We start from the raw sequence: 18,805 nt of genomic DNA, 5'->3' as shown, positions 1-18,805 counted from the left end.
ATCTTCTCTCTCTTGGAAAACTGTGAATTACATAGAGAATTGCTCGGGGTGAAACCTCATGTTAAAAATCACTTTGGAATCCGATCACAATCGCTTGTAAATCGGATGCAGGTGTTCAGAATTAGATTGCACTCGCATGATAATCGCCTGACACTTGTCCCACTTTTCTGGACCAAAATCTGACTTTTTCCTCACGGTGATGAGTATGAGTTCTTATCAGGCATCTCTCGGCTGCGTCAGTCTTCACTTGATATTCATGTAACAGCAGGCTCAGGATGAGCAGAATGCTTCCACTTAAATAATGGACAGTGGATGGCACACTGATTATCAGCGACTGTCGGGGATGTGTGGGGGGCAACAGAATTATAATAAAGGGTGCCTGAGACACGAGAGGCCAGTCTCACCCCCAATCTTCCACAGCACCCTGCAGGGACGCCGTGGTTACATCCGGAGTTCTGCTTTACACGAGCCAACGCTAGAAAAGTCTTGAATGTGGCAGATAACGGAGGACAACAGCATCACTTCCTGTATACACAGCTGTTCATCTGTGGAAGTGATAACCGCAGCCCCCCCACTATAGAATTCTGAGTGGACTGTGATTTACGAGTCCGTCCCCACCCCCATTACCTGGACACTTACAGCCCATTATGGGGTCATTAAATATTTAAGTATCTTTTACTGGAAGGCGACCCTCACAGACGAGAGCGACGCCGGCCGGAAACTGGAAGCGTTGTAACCCCTCATGCTGCTGCCCCTGTGCTGCCCGCAGGCTTCACCTCCGGCTCCCACATAGGGGATTGCTTCTCAGTAGGAAATCTAATATGGCCGCCATAGTCCGCACACCTCCATACTGTATACTCTGCTCCGGTTCCTCCTCCGCCATAGTCCTCACACCTCCATACTGCATACTCGGCTCCGGTTCCTCCTCCGCCATAGTCCGCACACCTCCATACTGTATACTCTGCTCCGGGTACTCCTCCGCCATAGTCCTCACACCTCCATACTGTATACTCTGCACCGGTTCCTCCTCCGCCATAGTCCGCACACCTCCATACTGTATACTCTGCACCGGTTCCTCCTCCGCCATAGTCCTCACACCTCCATACTGCATACTCGGCTCCGATTCCTCCTCCGCCATAGTCCTCACACCTCTATACTGTATACTCTGCACCGGTCCTCCTCCACCATAGTCCTCACACCTCCATACTGCATACTCGGCTCCGATTCCTCCTCCGCCATAGTCCTCACACCTCTATACTGTATACTCTGCACCGGTCCTCCTCCACCATAGTCCTCACACCTCCATACTGTATACTCAGCTCTGGTTCCTCCTCCGCCGTAGTCCTCACACCTCCATACTGTATACTCTGCTCCGGGTACTCCTCCGCCATAGTCCTCACACCTCCATACTGTATACTCTGCACCGGTTCCTCCTCCGCCATAGTCCTCACACCTCCATACTGTATACTCGGCTCCGGTTCCTCCTCCGCCATAGTCCTCACACCTCCATACTGCATACTCGGCTCCGATTCCTCCTCCGCCATAGTCCTCACACCTCTATACTGTATACTCTGCACCGGTCCTCCTCCACCATAGTCCTCACACCTCCATACTGTATACTCTGCTCCGGTTCTTCCTCCACCGTAGTCCTCACACCTCCATATTGTATACTCGGCTCCGGTTCCTCCTCCCCTATAGTCCTCACACCTCCATACTGTATACTCTGCACTGGTTCCTCCTCCGCCATAGTCCTCACACCTCCATACTGTATACTCTGCACCGGTTCCTCCTCCGCCATAGTCCTCACACCTCCATACTGTATACGCTGCACCGGTTCCTCCTCCGCCATAGTCCTCACACCTCCATACTGTATACTCTGCTCCGGTTCTTCCTCCACCGTAGTCCTCACACCTCCATATTGTATACTCGGCTCCGGTTCCTCCTCCCCTATAGTCCTCACACCTCCATACTGTATACTCAGCTCTGGTTCCTCCTCCGCCGTAGTCCTCACACCTCCATACTGTATACTCTGCTCCGGGTACTCCTCCGCCATAGTCCTCACACCTCCATACTGTATACTCGGCTCCGATTCCTCCTCCCCTATAGTCCTCACACCTCCATACTGTATACTCTGCACCGGTTCCTCCTCCGCCATAGTCCGCACACCTCCATACTGTATACTCTGCTCCGGTTCCTCCTCCGCCATAGTCCTCACACCTCCATACTGTATACGCTGCACCGGTTCCTCCTCCGCCATAGTCCTCACACCTCCATACTGTATACTCTGCTCCGGTTCCTCCTCCCCTATAGTCCTCACACCTCCATACTGTATACTCTGCACCGGTTCCTCCTCCGCCATAGTCCTCACGCCTCCATACTGTATACTCTGCTCCGGGTTCCTCGTCCGCCATAGTCCTCACACCTCCATACTGTATACTCGGCTCCGGGTTCCTCGTCTGCTGTCTGTATGTTCCGCCTTCTGTAGAAGTTAACGATCCTGATTCTTCCAGAATAATGAGATGCGAGTGATCTCCGGCGCCCGTGTGTTATTGACCGCTTGTCTCCGCTGTCACATTAGATCAATATATTATATCTACAGGAAATCTGTGATGGACGCTGCTGTCATGGAGTCAGGAATTACAGCCGTAAGCAAATGAGGACAGAAATTAACTCTACAAACAGCGAGATGCCGGACAGAAGATGTGAAGTAGCAGATGAAAGCAAGAAACAGTTCTATGTAAATAAGAAGGACAGCAGGCAGTCCTATGCAAGAAAAGGCCCAGGACAATCCTATGTAAATAAATACCAAGTGTGATTTAAATATAGGTTCAGTCGTTAGTAAGCAAAGGCCCAGTCCCATGTAAGAAGTTGGTCAGTCCTATGCACCATTTCCAATATCTCTGCTTGCTGACAGTGAATGGAAACCTTCTTGGGTGACATCTGCCAATACTTGTACAGCCCTGGTCCTGCTAAAAGCTGAGGTTTAGCTACAGTGTATCAGTGGCATCATGTAACCCTCCGTGTCCAACAATCGTGAGGATGGCGCTCCCTGCAGGGCACTTCACCTGGTGACGGCTGCGGTGGTTTATCACATCCAATTAGCCATCTGCCAGGTCCGTGTGTCCCCATTGTGGCAGCTGACCCTCCACGATCACGGCCATTGTCCTGCCGGCAGGGGGTCGTAGCAATCAGATCTACGCAGCCCCGCTCCATCTACTGGGGGATCATGTCCCTGCAGATGGGGGGAAATTGTGGCCTGTATATAATTAAGGAGTAGTGAGCGAGCGGCAGGGGAGCGGGCTGCGTTACGCGGCTGAGCGCTCGCATTAAATGGCCGCCATCTCTAGTTTGCGTTTTGCGGCTGGAACCAGTCACTGAGAACGGAGCAGCCATTATGCCCATGTCCGTGGCTCAGGGCAATTTATAACAACGAAAGCACAAAGTGATCCCTCTGCGAACCGAGGAAAAATAACCACAAAATGCCACATCCACCCATCAGAGTCCAGGAAAGCTGGATGACAATCAGTATGGCCACCTCTCCATGTACCACTGAGAAGCAGCTGAACAAATACATCGACGTCCATCATAGATGGCGCCATGCCATACTGCGCCCACAACCGTCATCTGCACGCTGTCATCCAAGAAATCAGTCAGCAATGGACTCAATGACAGCTGCAGCGAGATACACGGCCTCGATTATCTCCTCCTGCACCCCAGGGTCACAGCTAATGAGCGAGACATTCCCAAAATAGATACCATCATGAAAAGCAAGGTAAACCGGGAGTAAACTGGCACCGGCACGCTGTGAGCGGTTACCAATAGGACCCTGCCAAAAGGAAAGCGTACAACTGGAGCCCACTTCCTACACCTAGAGCCCATATGGTACTCCCCGAAGATGAATAAGCAATGATGAGTGCAAAGAACCAGGACTCTGACCCTTCCCACCTCCAGCCCCGCCCCAATGACCCTTCTCGCCTCCAGCCCCGCCCCATGACATTTTTCTCTATCTTCATCCCCCTCCCGCAACCCCTTTTCCTCCATCTTCGCCGCCACCCCTTTTCCTCCATCTTCGTCCCCACCCCTTTTCCTCCATCTTCGTCCCCACCCCTTTTCCTCCATCTTCGTCCCCACCCCTTTTCCTCCATCTTCGTCCCCACCCCTTTTCCTCCATCTTCGTCCCTTCCTCCGTCCCTTTTCTGCAATTTTCATCTTCATTCTCCTCTTCTAATCCTTTTCCTCCAAGTCCATTCCCTTTCATCGCTTTTCCTCGATCCTTTCTCCTCCTCCTTCATTCCCCTCCATCCCTTTTCCTGCATTTATTTTCCCTCTTCATCCCCTTGCCTTCCATCTTCGTCCTCTTAGCCATCCCCTTTCCTTCGATCTTCATCCCTCTCCTCCATCTTTGCCCCTCTCCCTCAACCCCTTTCCTTCCATGTACATCCCTCTCCTCCATCCCTTTTCCTCTATCTTCGTTCCCCTCCCCATCCGCTTTCCTCCATCTTTGTTCCCCTCCCCTCCATCTTTGTTCCCCTCCCCCATCCCCTTTCCTTCGATCTTCATCCCTCTCTTCCATCCCTTTTCCTCCATCTTCGTTCCCCTCCCTCATCCCCTTTTCTTCCATCTTCATCCCTCTCCTCCATCCCTTTCCCTCCATTTTCGTTCCCCTCCTTCATCCCCTTTTCTTCCATCTTCATCCCTCTCTCCATCCTTTTTCCTCCATCTTCGTTCCCCTCTCCATCCCCTTTGCTTCGATCTTCATCCCTCTTCTCCATCCCTTTTCCTCCATCTTCGTTCCCCTCCCTCATCCCCTTTTCTTCCATCTCCATCCCTCTCCTCCATCCCTTTTCCTCCATCTTCGTTCCCCTCCTTCATCCCCTTTTCTTCCATCTTCATCCCTCTCCTCCATCTTCGTTCCCCTCTCCATCCCCTTTGCTTTGATCTTCATCCCTCTCTTCCATCCCTTTTCCTCCATCTTCATTCCCCTCCCTCATCCCCTTTTCTTCCATCATCATCCCTCTCCATCCTTTACTTCCATCTTCATCACTCTCCATCATCCCTTTCCCTCCATCTTCATTCCCCTCTCCGTCCCCTTTTCTTCCATCTTCATCCCTCTCCTCCATCCCTTTTCCTCCAGCTTCAGCCCAGTCCTCCCTCTTTTTTCCTCCATCTTCATCCCCCTCCACTTTGGTCTTCAGTCCTCTAAGCGACGGACATTAATATACTCTTCCCAGTGGGTTGTGCCTGCCTGGCCACTATTGAACACATTAACTCTTCGCATCCAAGCCTCAGGGGTTTCTTCCAGCATTTTCTTGCTATTCCACCACCATGCGGTATAACAGCTGGGTGAGAGGCCTGGAGCCGCGTCCTCTGAAGAGACGTCTGCAGGTTAGGAGGCATCAGCCGCTCAATGTTACATGGAGCTTTATCAGCCACGGAGCTCCACAGTCCGGGCACACTATCAAGATACAGGTGCCGGCTGCACATTACAAAGCTGTGATTGGCACAGCAGGTACCTCTCGATGGCACAATATACCTCCGCATCCACACCTCCATGCGAGTCCTCACCACGGACCTGTTCACAGGTTCCCCTCCCCATTTCAAAAAACAGCCGGATCCACAGACGAGCCTGTGACGGCCAGATGAAGCCCACGTGCTGCGGGTGTAATAGGAAACTTCCTTACATGTGGTGGGAGATTATGTTTATTGCGCCAAATTCAGAAACTGTAATAAAAACCATACACAGAACGAAGGGGTGCGGTGTAAGGACTCCTCCGAGGGCGACCAGAGCGAGGAGCCCAATCAATCAGCAATCACTTCTATCGAACAAGCGGCATTTACCGGATACGCCCGATCTGGGGGCTGTTTATGTTGTCCCTGGTATATGGCGAGCATTGTGGGGTGCTCCCAGTGTACGTCCGTCTCCCCGGTACAAAGCGGCCTTCTTGTGGGGTGCCCCCACATACAGTGGTTAATGCTGGCTGAAATTGACCAGGCGGGAACAAATGGTGAACCAGCAGCAGGGTAATGGTCATCCAAGGCTCACTGATGGGGCGCAGGGGCATCTGGTCAGATCTCACAGACTATAACCCAACCTGATGGAGCGGTCCGGCTGGCTATGACACGGAGATGATGGGAGTCATGATACACTGGGTCTAGTGTCGCACAAATAACAGATGAGCACTAATCTGGTAAATCCCATTGTCAGGCGGCAGCTGCTGCCGTGTTCTGCGTCCACCATTTGGCCGTGTGCTGTACGGTCCGCAGTCTGATGTAATGCCGGCAGATTGTCGCGGGTATTTCTGTCGCAGACATACAAAGTCCTGCAGTGTGGGGGTCTCCCCGTCATCTGCAGGGTCCTGAACATTTGTTAGAAGGTAACAGGATATCCTCCTAAAGCCCAGCTCTGCTGCATCTGTCATCTGCTCGGCTGGCCCCCTGAGAGCAGCACAGACCTGTAATTACCAGAGACCACAGAGCAGGGTCTGGACAGATGGACCCCCAGAAGACCCCGCCAGTACAGACTTCAAAAAAGTACAAAAGTGACCATGTCTACGAGGAGCAGAGCGCGAGGCCCCCCCCCCCCCCCCGCAACGATTCATAGGGTCCTGGGGGCACGTAGATCATTCTGTATGGAGACGTTTCGCCAAGGCCAACAACTCTGCTTGTGGGCAGTAAATTATAAAATCGTAATTTGCTTTCCAAGAGTGGTAGCTCGATCTGACTGGGTACTTCTCACAGCTGAGGGTTCGTTATAGTTGTGGATCCATTATCAGATCTTTGTTTTGTCTGGACCGAGTAGATCTGTATGTAGTCGGTATGGGGATTAGATCGTAAGCTCCTGGGCACAGGAACCAACACTAAGGCAGCATGGCAAGACAAGCGTCTGGTGCACCGCACGTGGTTTGTACCTGACCTGTCAGGATTAGGATCGGTATGATGCAGGTGAATAATCGAGTCTCGTCTCCAAGGTCACACAAGGTCAAGAAAAGTGCGGCCCCAGGAATGGAAGACAAGCGTTTCCCATCGACACCACAGGAAGGTCGCAGGATGGTTTTTACATGGAGTATTTGGGATTCTTGTAGACCGAGCTCTCTCCTGGTCAGGATTATGGTCCAAGTCTTTTATTATGTACACCCCTCTTCACATGTAAAACACCATGGAATAAATGGCGCTATAATAATAATTCTGTGACCGAAGTATAAGGACAATTATCACCGGAATTCGTGTGCTTCTCAGCGACTGTAGCAATAATTCCACCATAGGAGTAAAAAAAAAAAAAAACGCTCCACGATAAAACGGACATCAGACTGTTCTATGGATGATCGCGAATGAAGGACGATGACAGACCCGTGACGCTATGGTGGTCACGTAGCTGCAGGATTTCCATGTAAATTTATGCTACAGAAGATTTCTGCAACATGTGGAGGACGGAGCCGCTCCACTTGTTCACAGAACAACCCCCGGGGAGGTGGTGGCCCACCAGATGCCCCCTCACATCTACTCACTGCACGTCTCCCTCCAGCATCTCCATATTCCTTATGTTATCAGCATTGGAACGTGGACAGAGCCGCAGCGTTCATCATACGAAGCGAGAACGTACCATGTAACCATGGCAACTACCGAAACCAATCACAGATCATCAGCAGAAGCAAAAGCAGAGCGAGCGATGATCGTCCGTAGCCTGTCATACGTGTCACATCCATGGAGGCCGGGAGAACGGCCATCACTAGTATTCACCCAGTCATGTCTGTCACATACATGGAGGCCGGGAGAACGGCCATCACTCGTATACACCCAGTCATGTCCGTCACATACATGGAGGCTGGCAGAACGGTCATCACTCGTATACACCCAGTCATGTCCGTCACATACATGGAGGCTGGCAGAACGGTCATCACTCGTATACACCCAGTCATGTCCGTCACATACATGGAGGCTGGCAGAACGGTCATCACTCGTATACACCCAGTCATGTCCGTCACATACATGGAGGCAGGGAGAACGGTCATCACTCGTATACACCCAGTCATGTCCGTCACATACATGGAGGCAGGGAGAACGGTCATCACTCGTATACACCCAGTCATGTCCGCCACATACATGGAGGCCGGGAGAACGGTCATCACTCGTATACACCCAGTCATGACTGTCACATACATGGAGGCCGGGAGAACGGCCATCACTAGTATTCACCCAGTCATGTCTGTCACATACATGGAGGCCGGGAGAACGGTCATCACTCGTATACACCCAGTCATGTCCGTCACATACATGGAGGCTGGCAGAACGGTCATCACTCGTATACACCCAGTCATGTCCGTCACATACATGGAGGCCGAGAGAACGACCATCCCTCGTATACACCCAGTCATGACTGTCACATACATGGAGGCAGGGAGAACGGTCATCACTCGTATACACCCAGTCATGTCCGCCACATACATGGAGGCCGGGAGAACGGTCATCACTCGTATACACCCAGTCATGTCCGTCACATACATGGAGGCAAAGAGAACGACCATCCCTCGTATACACCCAGTCATGTCTGTCACATACATGGAGGCTGGCAGAACGGTCATCCCTCGTATACACCCAGTCATGTCTGTCACATACATGGAGGCCGAGAGAACGACCATCGCTCATATACACCCAGTCATGTCTGTCACATACATGGAGGGCGGTTACTGATCGTCTGCAGCGCTGTTATACGTGTCACATACATAGAAGCCAAGAGAGCAGTTATTGATTGGATACCGTCATTGAATGAGCCCGGTCACACACGTCACATACATGGAGGCTGGGAGGGCGGCCATTGAATGAGCCCTGTCACACACGTCACATACATGGAGGCTGGGAGGGCGGCCATTGAATGAGCCCTGTCACACACGTCACATACATGGAGGATGGGAGGGCGGCCATTGAATGAGCCCTGTCACACAGGTCACATACATGGAGGCTGGGAGGGCGGCCATTGAATGAGCCCTGTCACACACGTCACATACATGGAGGCTGGGAGGGCGGCCATTGAATGAGCCCTGTCACACACGTCACATACATGGAGGCTGGGAGGACGGCCATTGAATGAGCCCTGTCACATACATGGAGGCTGGGAGGGCGGCCATTGAATGAGCCCTGTCATTCACCTCACATACATGGAGGCTGGGAGGGCGGCCATTGAATGAGCCCTGTCACATATGGAGGCTGGGAGGGAGGCCATTGAAGAAGCCCTGTCATTCACCTCACATACATGGAGACTGGGAGGGCGGCCATTGAATGAGCCCTGTCATACACCTCACATACATGGAGACTGGGAGGGCGGCCATTGAATGAGCCCTGTCACATACATGGAGGCTGGGAGGGCGGCCATTGAATAAGCCCTGCCATACAAGTCGCATACATGGAGGCTGGGAGGGCGGCCATTGAATAAGCCCTGTCACACACCTCACATACATGGAGGCTTGGAGGGCGGCCATTGAATGAGCCCTGTCACACACGTCACATACATGGAGACTGGGAGGGCGGCCATTGAATAAGCCCTGTCACACACCTCACATACATGGAGGCTTGGAGGGCGGCCATTGAATGAGCCCTGTCACATATGGAGGCTGGGAGGGCGGCCATTGAATGAGCCTTGTCATACAAGTCGCATACATGGAGGCTGGGAGGGCGGCCATTGAATAAGCCCTGTCACACACCTCACATACATGGAGGCTTGGAGGGCGGCCATTGAATGAGCCCTGTCACACACGTCACATACATGGAGGCTGGGAGGGCGGCCATTGAATGAGCCTTGTCATACAAGTCGCATACATGGAGGCTGGGAGGGCGGCCATTGAATGAGCCCTGTCATACACCTCACATACATGGAGGCTGGGAGGGCGGCCATTGAATGAGCCCTGTCACACACGTCACATACATGGAGGCTTGGAGGGCGGCCATTGAATGAGCCCTGTCACATATGGAGGCTGGGAGGGCGGCCATTGAATGAGCCTTGTCATACAAGTCGCATACATGGAGGCTGGGAGGGCGGCCATTGAATGAGCCCTGTCATACACCTCACATACATGGAGGCTGGGAGGGCGGCCATTGAATGAGCCCTGTCACACACCTCACATACATGGAGGCTGGGAGGGCGGCCATTGAATGAGCCTTGTCATACAAGTCGCATACATGGAGGCTGGGAGGGCGGCCATTGAATGAGCCCTGTCATACACCTCACATACATGGAGGCTGGGAGGGCGGCCATTGAATGAGCCCTGTCACACACATGGAGGCTGGGAGGGCGGCCATTGAATAAGCCCTGTCACAGACGTCACATACATGGAGGCTGGGAGGGCGGCCATTGAATAAGCCCTGTCACACACGTCACATACATGGAGGCTGGGAGGGCGACCATTGAATGAGCCCTGTCATACAAGTCGCATACATGGAGGCTGGGAGGGCGGCCATTGAATAAGCCCTGTCATACACCTCACATACATGGAGGCTGGGAGGGCGGCCATTGAATGAGCCCTGTCATACAAGTCGCATACATGGAGGCTTGGAGGGCGGCCGTTGAATGAGCCCTGTCATACACCTCACATACATGGAGGCTGGGAGGGCGGCCATTGAATAAGCCCTGTCACACACGTCACATACATGGAGGCTGGGAGGGCGGCCATTGAATAAGCCCTGTCATACAAGTCGCATACATGGAGGCTGGGAGGGCGGCCATTGAATGAGCCCTGTAACATACATGGGAGGCTTGGAGGGCGGCCATTGAATGAGCCCTGTCACACACGTCACATACATGGAGGCTGGGAGGGCGGCCATTGAATGAGCCTTGTCATACAAGTCGCATACATGGAGGCTGGGAGGGCGGCCATTGAATAAGCCCTGTCATACACCTCACATACATGGAGGCTGGGATGGCGGCCATTGAATGAGCCCTGTAACGTACATGGAGGCTTGGAGGGCGGCCGTTGAATGAGCCCTGTCATACACCTCACATACATGGAGGCTGGGAGGGCGGCCATTGAATAAGCCCTGTCACACACGTCACATACATGGAGGCTGGGAGGGCGGCCATTGAATAAGCCCTGTCATACACCTCACATACATGGAGGCTGGGAGGGCGGCCATTGAATGAGCCCTGTCATACAAGTCGCATACATGGAGGCTTGGAAGGCGGCCGTTGAATGAGCCCTGTCATACACCTCACATACATGGAGGCTGGGAGGGCGGCCATTGAATGAGCCTTGTCATACAAGTCGCATACATGGAGGCTGGGAGGGCGGCCATTGAATGAGCCCTGTCACACACGTCACATACATGGAGGCTGGGAGGGCGGCCATTGAATGAGCCCTGTCACACACGTCACATACATGGAGGCTGGGAGGGCGGCCATTGAATGAGCCCTGTCACACACGTCACATACATGGAGGCTGGGAGGGCGGCCATTGAATAAGCCCTGTCATACACCTCACATACATGGAGGCTGGGATGGCGGCCATTGAATGAGCCCTGTAACGTGCTTGGAGGGCGGCCGTTGAATGAGCCCTGTCATACACCTCACATACATGGAGGCTGGGAGGGCGGCCATTGAATAAGCCCTGTCACACACGTCACATACATGGAGGCTGGGAGGGCGGCCATTGAATAAGCCCTGTCATACAAGTCGCATACATGGAGGCTGGGAGGGCGGCCATTGAATGAGCCCTGTCATACACCTCACATACATGGAGACTGGGAGGGCGGCCATTGAATAAGCCCTGTCACATATGGAGGCTGGGAGGGAGGCCATTGAATAAGCCCTGTCACACACCTCACATACATGGAGGCTGGGAGGGCGGCCATTGAATGAGCCCTGTAACATACATGGAGGCTAGGAGGGCGGCCATTGAATAAGCCCTGTCACACACGTCACATACATGGAGGCTGGGAGGGCGGCCATTGAATAAGCCCTGTCACACACGTCACATACATGGAGGCTGGGAGGGCGACCATTGAATAAGCCCTGTCACACACCTCACATACATGGAGGCTGGGAGGGCGGCCATTGAATAAGCCCTGTCACACACCTCACATACATGGAGGCTGGGAGGGCGGCCATTGAATAAGCCCTGTCATACACCTCACATACATGGAGGCTGGGAGGGCGGCCATTGTTAGAGGCGGTTGTGGCAATTAACCCCGTACACATACTTTCTGCCAATTGAACCCCCTCAATTGGTGGTGGGAGCACCGCTCCGTGCAGATGGATCACAATCAGCGCATCTATTGATCATTCGCTGCCCTTCACCCTCCACTTCATCAGCGGCCGGGCGGAGAGGACGCAGCCACTGCAAAACCAATCTATAGTCCGCGGGCTCACAGCACCCACCGCATCTCTGCGACCATGTCACCAGCCAGCGCATCACGTCCTCATCAGGTTCAAGATCTCTGCTTGCTTTCTGTGAGAGGAAATACTCTTATTAAAATAGAGATGCTAAAAACTCACTGATCCTGCTCTTACAGCTGAAGGTTCGGTACAATGTACAAGTGTAGTAAATCCTAAGATAAATTTATACTCATGATTTTCCTTCCTCACCTTTTCTCTATAATTATTGTTGCCCTGAACAAACCCTCAGCTGTGAGGACGGGCACATTCTGCCAGGACAGGATTTCAGCCTCTTCTAAAAGGAAAATGTTCTCAGTCAGTCACTGACAACAAGCAGAATCAAATCCCAACAAGGCCTCATTAATCACATATGTCACCCATGGCAACCAATCAGAGCTCAGCTTACATCTCCTAACCTGCTCTGGTGTCATGAAAGCTGCACTGTGATTGGGCGCTACGGGCAACAGGCAGTTTTACCATTAGACAGATGTGATAAATCTGCTCCGTAACAAAGCGTCTTATTATACGATGGAGGACGGGCGACGTCTGCACACCGGCGTCATCAGCGCCCGTGGCCTCCCGTACATCACAGGCCACCACTGACAGGGCGTCACGAGTAAGCACTGGCGACAAACGGCATAAAACCATCCCAGGACGCCTCACATTCAGAGGATGCCACAAAATAATCAAATCTGCAGCAAACTTATAAAATGCAACCTGGTTATATCAGGCCTCCAATGCCAGACGCCATCTTATAGGGACCAACGCCGCGACCATGGCCACAGTTCATCAATAATCACAGCGATAGGACGGCACCGCCACACGACCAAGCAGCAGAGGAATGGAACCATAATCCAGTAAGGGAAGACATGCAGAGCTGCACTCACTATTCTGCTGTTACATCAGCTCCTCTCCACCAGAGCTGCACTCACTATCCTGCTGTTACACAATGTTTTATCCTCCTGTCACCTCCAGAGCTGCGGTCACTATTCTGCTGTTACATCATGTCTTATCCTCCAGAGCTGCGCTCACTATTCTGCTGTTACATCATGTCTTATCCTCCAGAGCTGCGCTCACTATTCTGCTGTTACATCATGTCTTATCCTCCAGAGCTGCGCTCACTATTCTGCTGTTACATCGGCTCCTATCCTCCAGAGCTGCACTCACTATCCTGCTGTTACATCATGTCTAAGGCTACTTTCACACTGGCATCGTACTCGGCCCGTCGCAGTGCGTCGGGCCGACGTACCGACGCTAGCAGTGAATGCGCCGCACAACGGAGGCAGCGGATGCTGTTTTTCCCCGCATCCGCTGCCCCATTGTGAGGTACGGGGAGGTGGGGCCGGAGTTCCGGCCGCACATGCGCTGTCGGAAGTGGTGGTTCGTCGGCAACAAAAAACGTTACATGTAACGTTTTTTGCAGCCGACGGTCCGCCACAACACGGCGCAACCGTCGCACGACGGTTGCGACGTGTGGCAAAGCGTCGCAATGCGACGCTAATGCAAATCAATGGTGAAAAAATGCATCCTGCAAGCACTTTTGCAGGATGCGTTTTTTCAACAAACGACGCATTGCGACGTGCAGTGCACGACGCTAGTGTGAAAGAGGCCTTATCCTCCAGAGCTGCGCTCACTATTCTGCTGTTACATCATGTCTTAGCCTCCAGAGCTGCGCTCACTATCCTGCTGTTACATCGGCTCCTATCCTCCAGAGCTGCGGTCACTATTCTGGTGTTACACCATGTTTTATCCTCCAGTCACCTCCAGAGCTGCACTCACTATTGGTGGCCAGCACACTGGTGGTTCCTACACTGGTGGCCAGCACACTGGTGGTTCCTACACTGGTGGCCAGCACACTGGTGGTTCCTACACTGGTGGCCAGCACACTGGTGGTTCCTACACTGGTGGCCAGCACACTGGTGGTTCCTACACTGGTGGCCAGCACACTGGTGGTTCCTACACTGGTGGCCAGCACACTGGTGGTTCCTACACTGGTGGTTCCTACACTGGTGGTTCCTACACTGGTGGCCAGCACACTGGTGGTTCCTACACTGGTGGTTCCTACACTGGTGGCCAGCACACTGGTGGTTCCTACACTGGTGGCCAGCACACTGGTGGTTCCTACACTGGTGGCCAGCACACTGGTGGTTCCTACACTGGTGGCCAGCACACTGGTGGTTCCTACACTGGTGGCCAGCACACTGGTGGTTCCTACACTGGTGGTTCCTACACTGGTGGTTCCTACACTGGTGGTTCCTACACTGGTGGTTCCTACACTGGTGGCCAGCACACTGGTGGTTCCTACACTGGTGGCCAGCACACTGGTGGTTCCTACACTGGTGGCCAGCACACTGGTGGCCAGCACACTGGTGGTTCCTACACTGGTGGCCCGCACACTGGTGGCCCGCACACTGGTGGCCCGCACACTGGTGGCCCGCACACTGGTGGCCCGCACACTGGTGGCCCGCACACTGGTGGCCCGCACACTGGTGGCCCGCACACTGGTGGCCCGCACACTGGTGGCCCGCACGACATCCGATTTTTTTTTCACACCCGTCAGATTTCAGTGAAGTCGCAGCCGAATACAGCCGAGTGAAATCCGCACAGCCTCAGTGAATAGCACCGGCTCCAGTACAATACGTTTTTTTGTTTTTAATTGGATTGAACTCATCCGATTTCTACACTAGTGGCAGCGAGGCCTCAGTATGAGTGCACCACCTGAGAGCAGCATGGGGGCGAGGGGCGCAGACTCCCCAGAAATATCAGGAGATCTACTAAAGGGGTGACGTGTCACTGCTGCCCCCATATGCAGAGATGACAGTGTCACATCCACACTGGCCCCTCCGATGCCGCTCGTCACCAGTATTCAGGACCCATGCACGCTCACGTTTTGTTTGCAGGTCGGGTTCATGCAGTTATGGCCTTGACTTGCTTTTCACTATGGGTGGCCGCTCAGTGGGCGACTTGTGCCAGAGGTAACGGTCCCAAAATCAAGTCTACACACAGGATCCCGACAAGTGACACACTATGGCACCGAGGACGAAACACAGCCGCCCCGGCCAAACACCACCGAGGACGAAACACAGCCGTCCCGGCCAAACACCACCAGGGATGAAACACAGCCCCCCCATCAAACACCACCAAGGACGAAACACAGCCGCCCCGGCCAAACACCACCAGGGATGAAACACAGCCCCCCCATCAAACACCACCAAGGACGAAACACAGCCGCCCCGGCCAAACACCACCGAGGACGAAACACAGCCGCCCCGGCCAAACACCACCAGGGATGAAACACCACCATCCACCTAAGACTAAACACAGCTGCCTGGGCCAAACACCACGACTGCCACACAGGACCAGTGACCCCACAGACACAAGGGAATACATATTGGGGGCACATTAATATAGGTAAATGGGGGACACAGATTCAATGTCATCTACAGCGGCAATATTTTACCATATGGGGACATAGATCCATATGGGACATAGATCCATCATGTCTGTTAGGAGTCATAGAGAAGCTGAATGTGAGCTCATTAGTACCTCGTATAAGGGGGGGGCCCATCGATACCTCGTATAAGGGGGGGGCCCATCGATACCTCGTATAAAGGGGGGGGACCCATCGATACCTCGTATAAGGGTGGGGGGACCCATCGATACCTCGTATAAAGGGGGGGGGGAACCCATCGATACCTCGTATAAGGGTGGGGGGACCCATCGATACCTCGTATAAGGGTGGGGGGACCCATCGATACCTCGTATAAGGGTGGGGGGACCCATCGATACCTCGTATAAGGGTGGGGGGACCCATCGATACCTCGTATAAGGGTGGGGGGACCCATCGATACCTCGTATAAAGGGGGGGGACCCATCGATACCTCGTATAAGGGTGGGGGGACCCATCGATACCTCGTATAAGGGTGGGGGGACCCATCGATACCTCGTATAAGGGGGGGCACCTATCGTTGGGGGCCCGGGATACACTGTATGGTGGGGGCTGTGATACACCGGGTATCGGGGGGCCGGGATACACCGGGTGTGGGGGCTGTGATACACTGTATGGTGGGGGCTGGGGTACACTGTATGGTGGGGGCTGGGGTACACTGTATGGTGGGGGCTGGGGTACACTGTATGGTGGGGGCTGGGGTACACTGTATGGTGGGGGCTGGGGTACACTGTATGGTGGGGGCTGGGGTACACTGTATGGTGGGGGCTGGGGTACACTGGGTGTTGGGGGCAGTGACACTGTCTGGGCGGGGGGTGTCGCCCATTCATCCAGCCTGTGCAGCGCCCTCTCTCGGACACAGGGCCCCCGGCCTCCCTCCATGTTCCCCAGGGCCCCCGGCCTCCCTCCATGCTCCCCGGCCTCCCTCCATGTTCCCCAGGGCCCCCGGCCTCCCTCCATGTTCCCCGGCCTCCCTCCATGTTCCCCAGGGCCCCCGGCCTCCCTCCATGGCCCCCGGCCTCCCTCCATGTTCCCCGGCCTCCCTCCATGTTCCCCGGCCTCCCTCCATGTTCCCCAGGGCCCCGGGCCCTCACAGCTTTGTCCACTGCCCGGACCTCGGCTCCTACCTGTCCGGAAAAACGAGTCCACCTCCGAATCAGTTCCGCCGCCGCCGCCATCCTCCGTGCCCTCCGCCGCGTTCATGGCAGCAGTCGCCGGGGCCGGGGAGGTGGATCCTCCGGGGGGCTCCACGGTGTGTGCGGTCACTGAGCGGCGCTCCCCGGCTCCATCTCCATGTACTGAGCCGCTGTAATAATATAATGCCGCCCGGACCGAGCTCAGCCCCAGACTGCGCCGCCTCCTCCTCCTATTGTTCACATCCTGCGCCCCCTCCTCCTGCCACCATGTGACTGTCACATCCTGGGGGGCTCCTGCACTATTATACCCCTATATCACCAGGAATGCCCCCTCCTCCTGCCACCATGTGACTGTCACATCCTGGGGGGCTCCTGCACTATTATACCCCTATATCACCAGGAATGCCCCCTCCTCCTGCCACCATGTGACTGTCACATCCTGGGGGGCTCCTGCACTATTATACCCCTATATCACCAGGAATGCCCCCTCCTCCTGCCACCATGTGACTGTCACATCCTGGGGGGCTCCTGCACTATTATACCCCTGTATCACCAGGAATGCCCCCTCCTCCTGCCACCGTGTGACTGTCACATCCTGGGGGGCTCCTGCACTATTATACCCCTATATCACCAGGAATGCCCCCTCCTCCTGCCACCATGTGACTGTCACATCCTGGGGGGCTCCTGCACTATTATACCCCTGTATCACCAGGAATGCCCCCTCCTCCTGCCACCATGTGACTGTCACATCCTGGGGGGCTCCTGCACTATTATACCCCTGTATCACCAGGAATGCCCCCTCCTCCTGCCACCATGTGACTGTCACATCCTGGGGACTCCTGCACTATTATACCCCTGTATCACCAGGAATGCCCCCTCCTCCTGCCACCATGTGACTGTCACATCCTGGGGGCTCCTGCACTATTATACCCCCATATCACCATGAATGCCCCCTCCTCCTGCCACCATGTGACTGTCACATACTGGGGGGCTCCTGCACTATTATACCCCTATATCACCAGGAATGCCCCCTCCTCCTGCCACCATGTGACTGTCACATCCTGGGGGGCTCCTGCACTATTATACCCCTATATCACCAGGAATGCCCCTTCCTCTTGCCGCCATGTGACTGTCACATCCTGGGGGGCTCCTGCACTATTATACCCTTATATCACCAGGAATGCCCCCTCCTCCTGCCACCATGTGACTGTCACATCCTGGGGGCTCCTGCACTATTATACCCCCATATCACCATGAATGCCCCCTCCTCCTGCCACCATGTGACTGTCACATCCTGGGGGGCTCCTGCACTATTATACCCCTATATCACCAGGAATGCCCCCTCCTCCTGCCACCATGTGACTGTCACATCCTGGGGGCTCCTGCACTATTATACCCCCATATCACCATGAATGCCCCCTCCTCCTGCCACCATGTGACTGTCACATACTGGGGGGCTCCTGCACTATTATACCCCTATATCACCAGGAATGCCCCCTCCTCCTGCCACCATGTGACTGTCACATCCTGGGGGGCTCCTGCACTATTATACCCCTATATCACCAGGAATGCCCCTTCCTCTTGCCGCCATGTGACTGTCACATCCTGGGGGGCTCCTGCACTATTATACCCTTATATCACCAGGAATGCCCCCTCCTCCTGCCACCATGTGACTGTCACATACTGGGGGGCTCCTGCACTATTATACCCCTATATCACCAGGAATGCCCCCTCCTCCTGCCGCCATGTGACTGTCACATCCTGGGGGGCTCCTGCACTATTATACCCCTGTATCACCAGGAATGCCGCCATGTGACTGTCACATCCTGGGGGGCTCCTGCACTATTATACCCCTATATCACC

General features: G+C 54.3%; 1 protein-coding gene across 5 annotated transcripts in view; it reads right to left on the bottom strand.

The window, feature by feature from the left end:
• Positions 1–17,180, bottom strand: part of KALRN (kalirin RhoGEF kinase) — a 396,845-nt gene extending 379,665 nt beyond the window's left edge. For 4 of the 5 annotated variants that reach the window (XM_077273330.1, XM_077273322.1, XM_077273323.1 and 1 more), the window contains exon 1: positions 16,934–17,156. In XM_077273330.1, coding sequence (XP_077129445.1) covers positions 16,934–17,009 — 76 coding nt within the window. In that variant the 5' untranslated portion in view covers positions 17,010–17,156. Of the gene's footprint in view, positions 1–16,933 lie in introns of all 5 variants that reach the window. The other variant, XM_077273324.1, reaches the window with a different exon arrangement.
• Between the last annotated feature and the right edge of the window lie 1,625 nt (positions 17,181–18,805).

This window comes from Ranitomeya variabilis, chromosome 7 (genome assembly GCF_051348905.1).
Source record: "Ranitomeya variabilis isolate aRanVar5 chromosome 7, aRanVar5.hap1, whole genome shotgun sequence".
Classification (NCBI taxonomy): Eukaryota; Metazoa; Chordata; class Amphibia; order Anura; family Dendrobatidae; genus Ranitomeya; species Ranitomeya variabilis.
The sequence above is the reverse complement of the archived record's forward strand: the minus strand, read 5'-3'. Positions and strand labels throughout refer to the sequence as shown.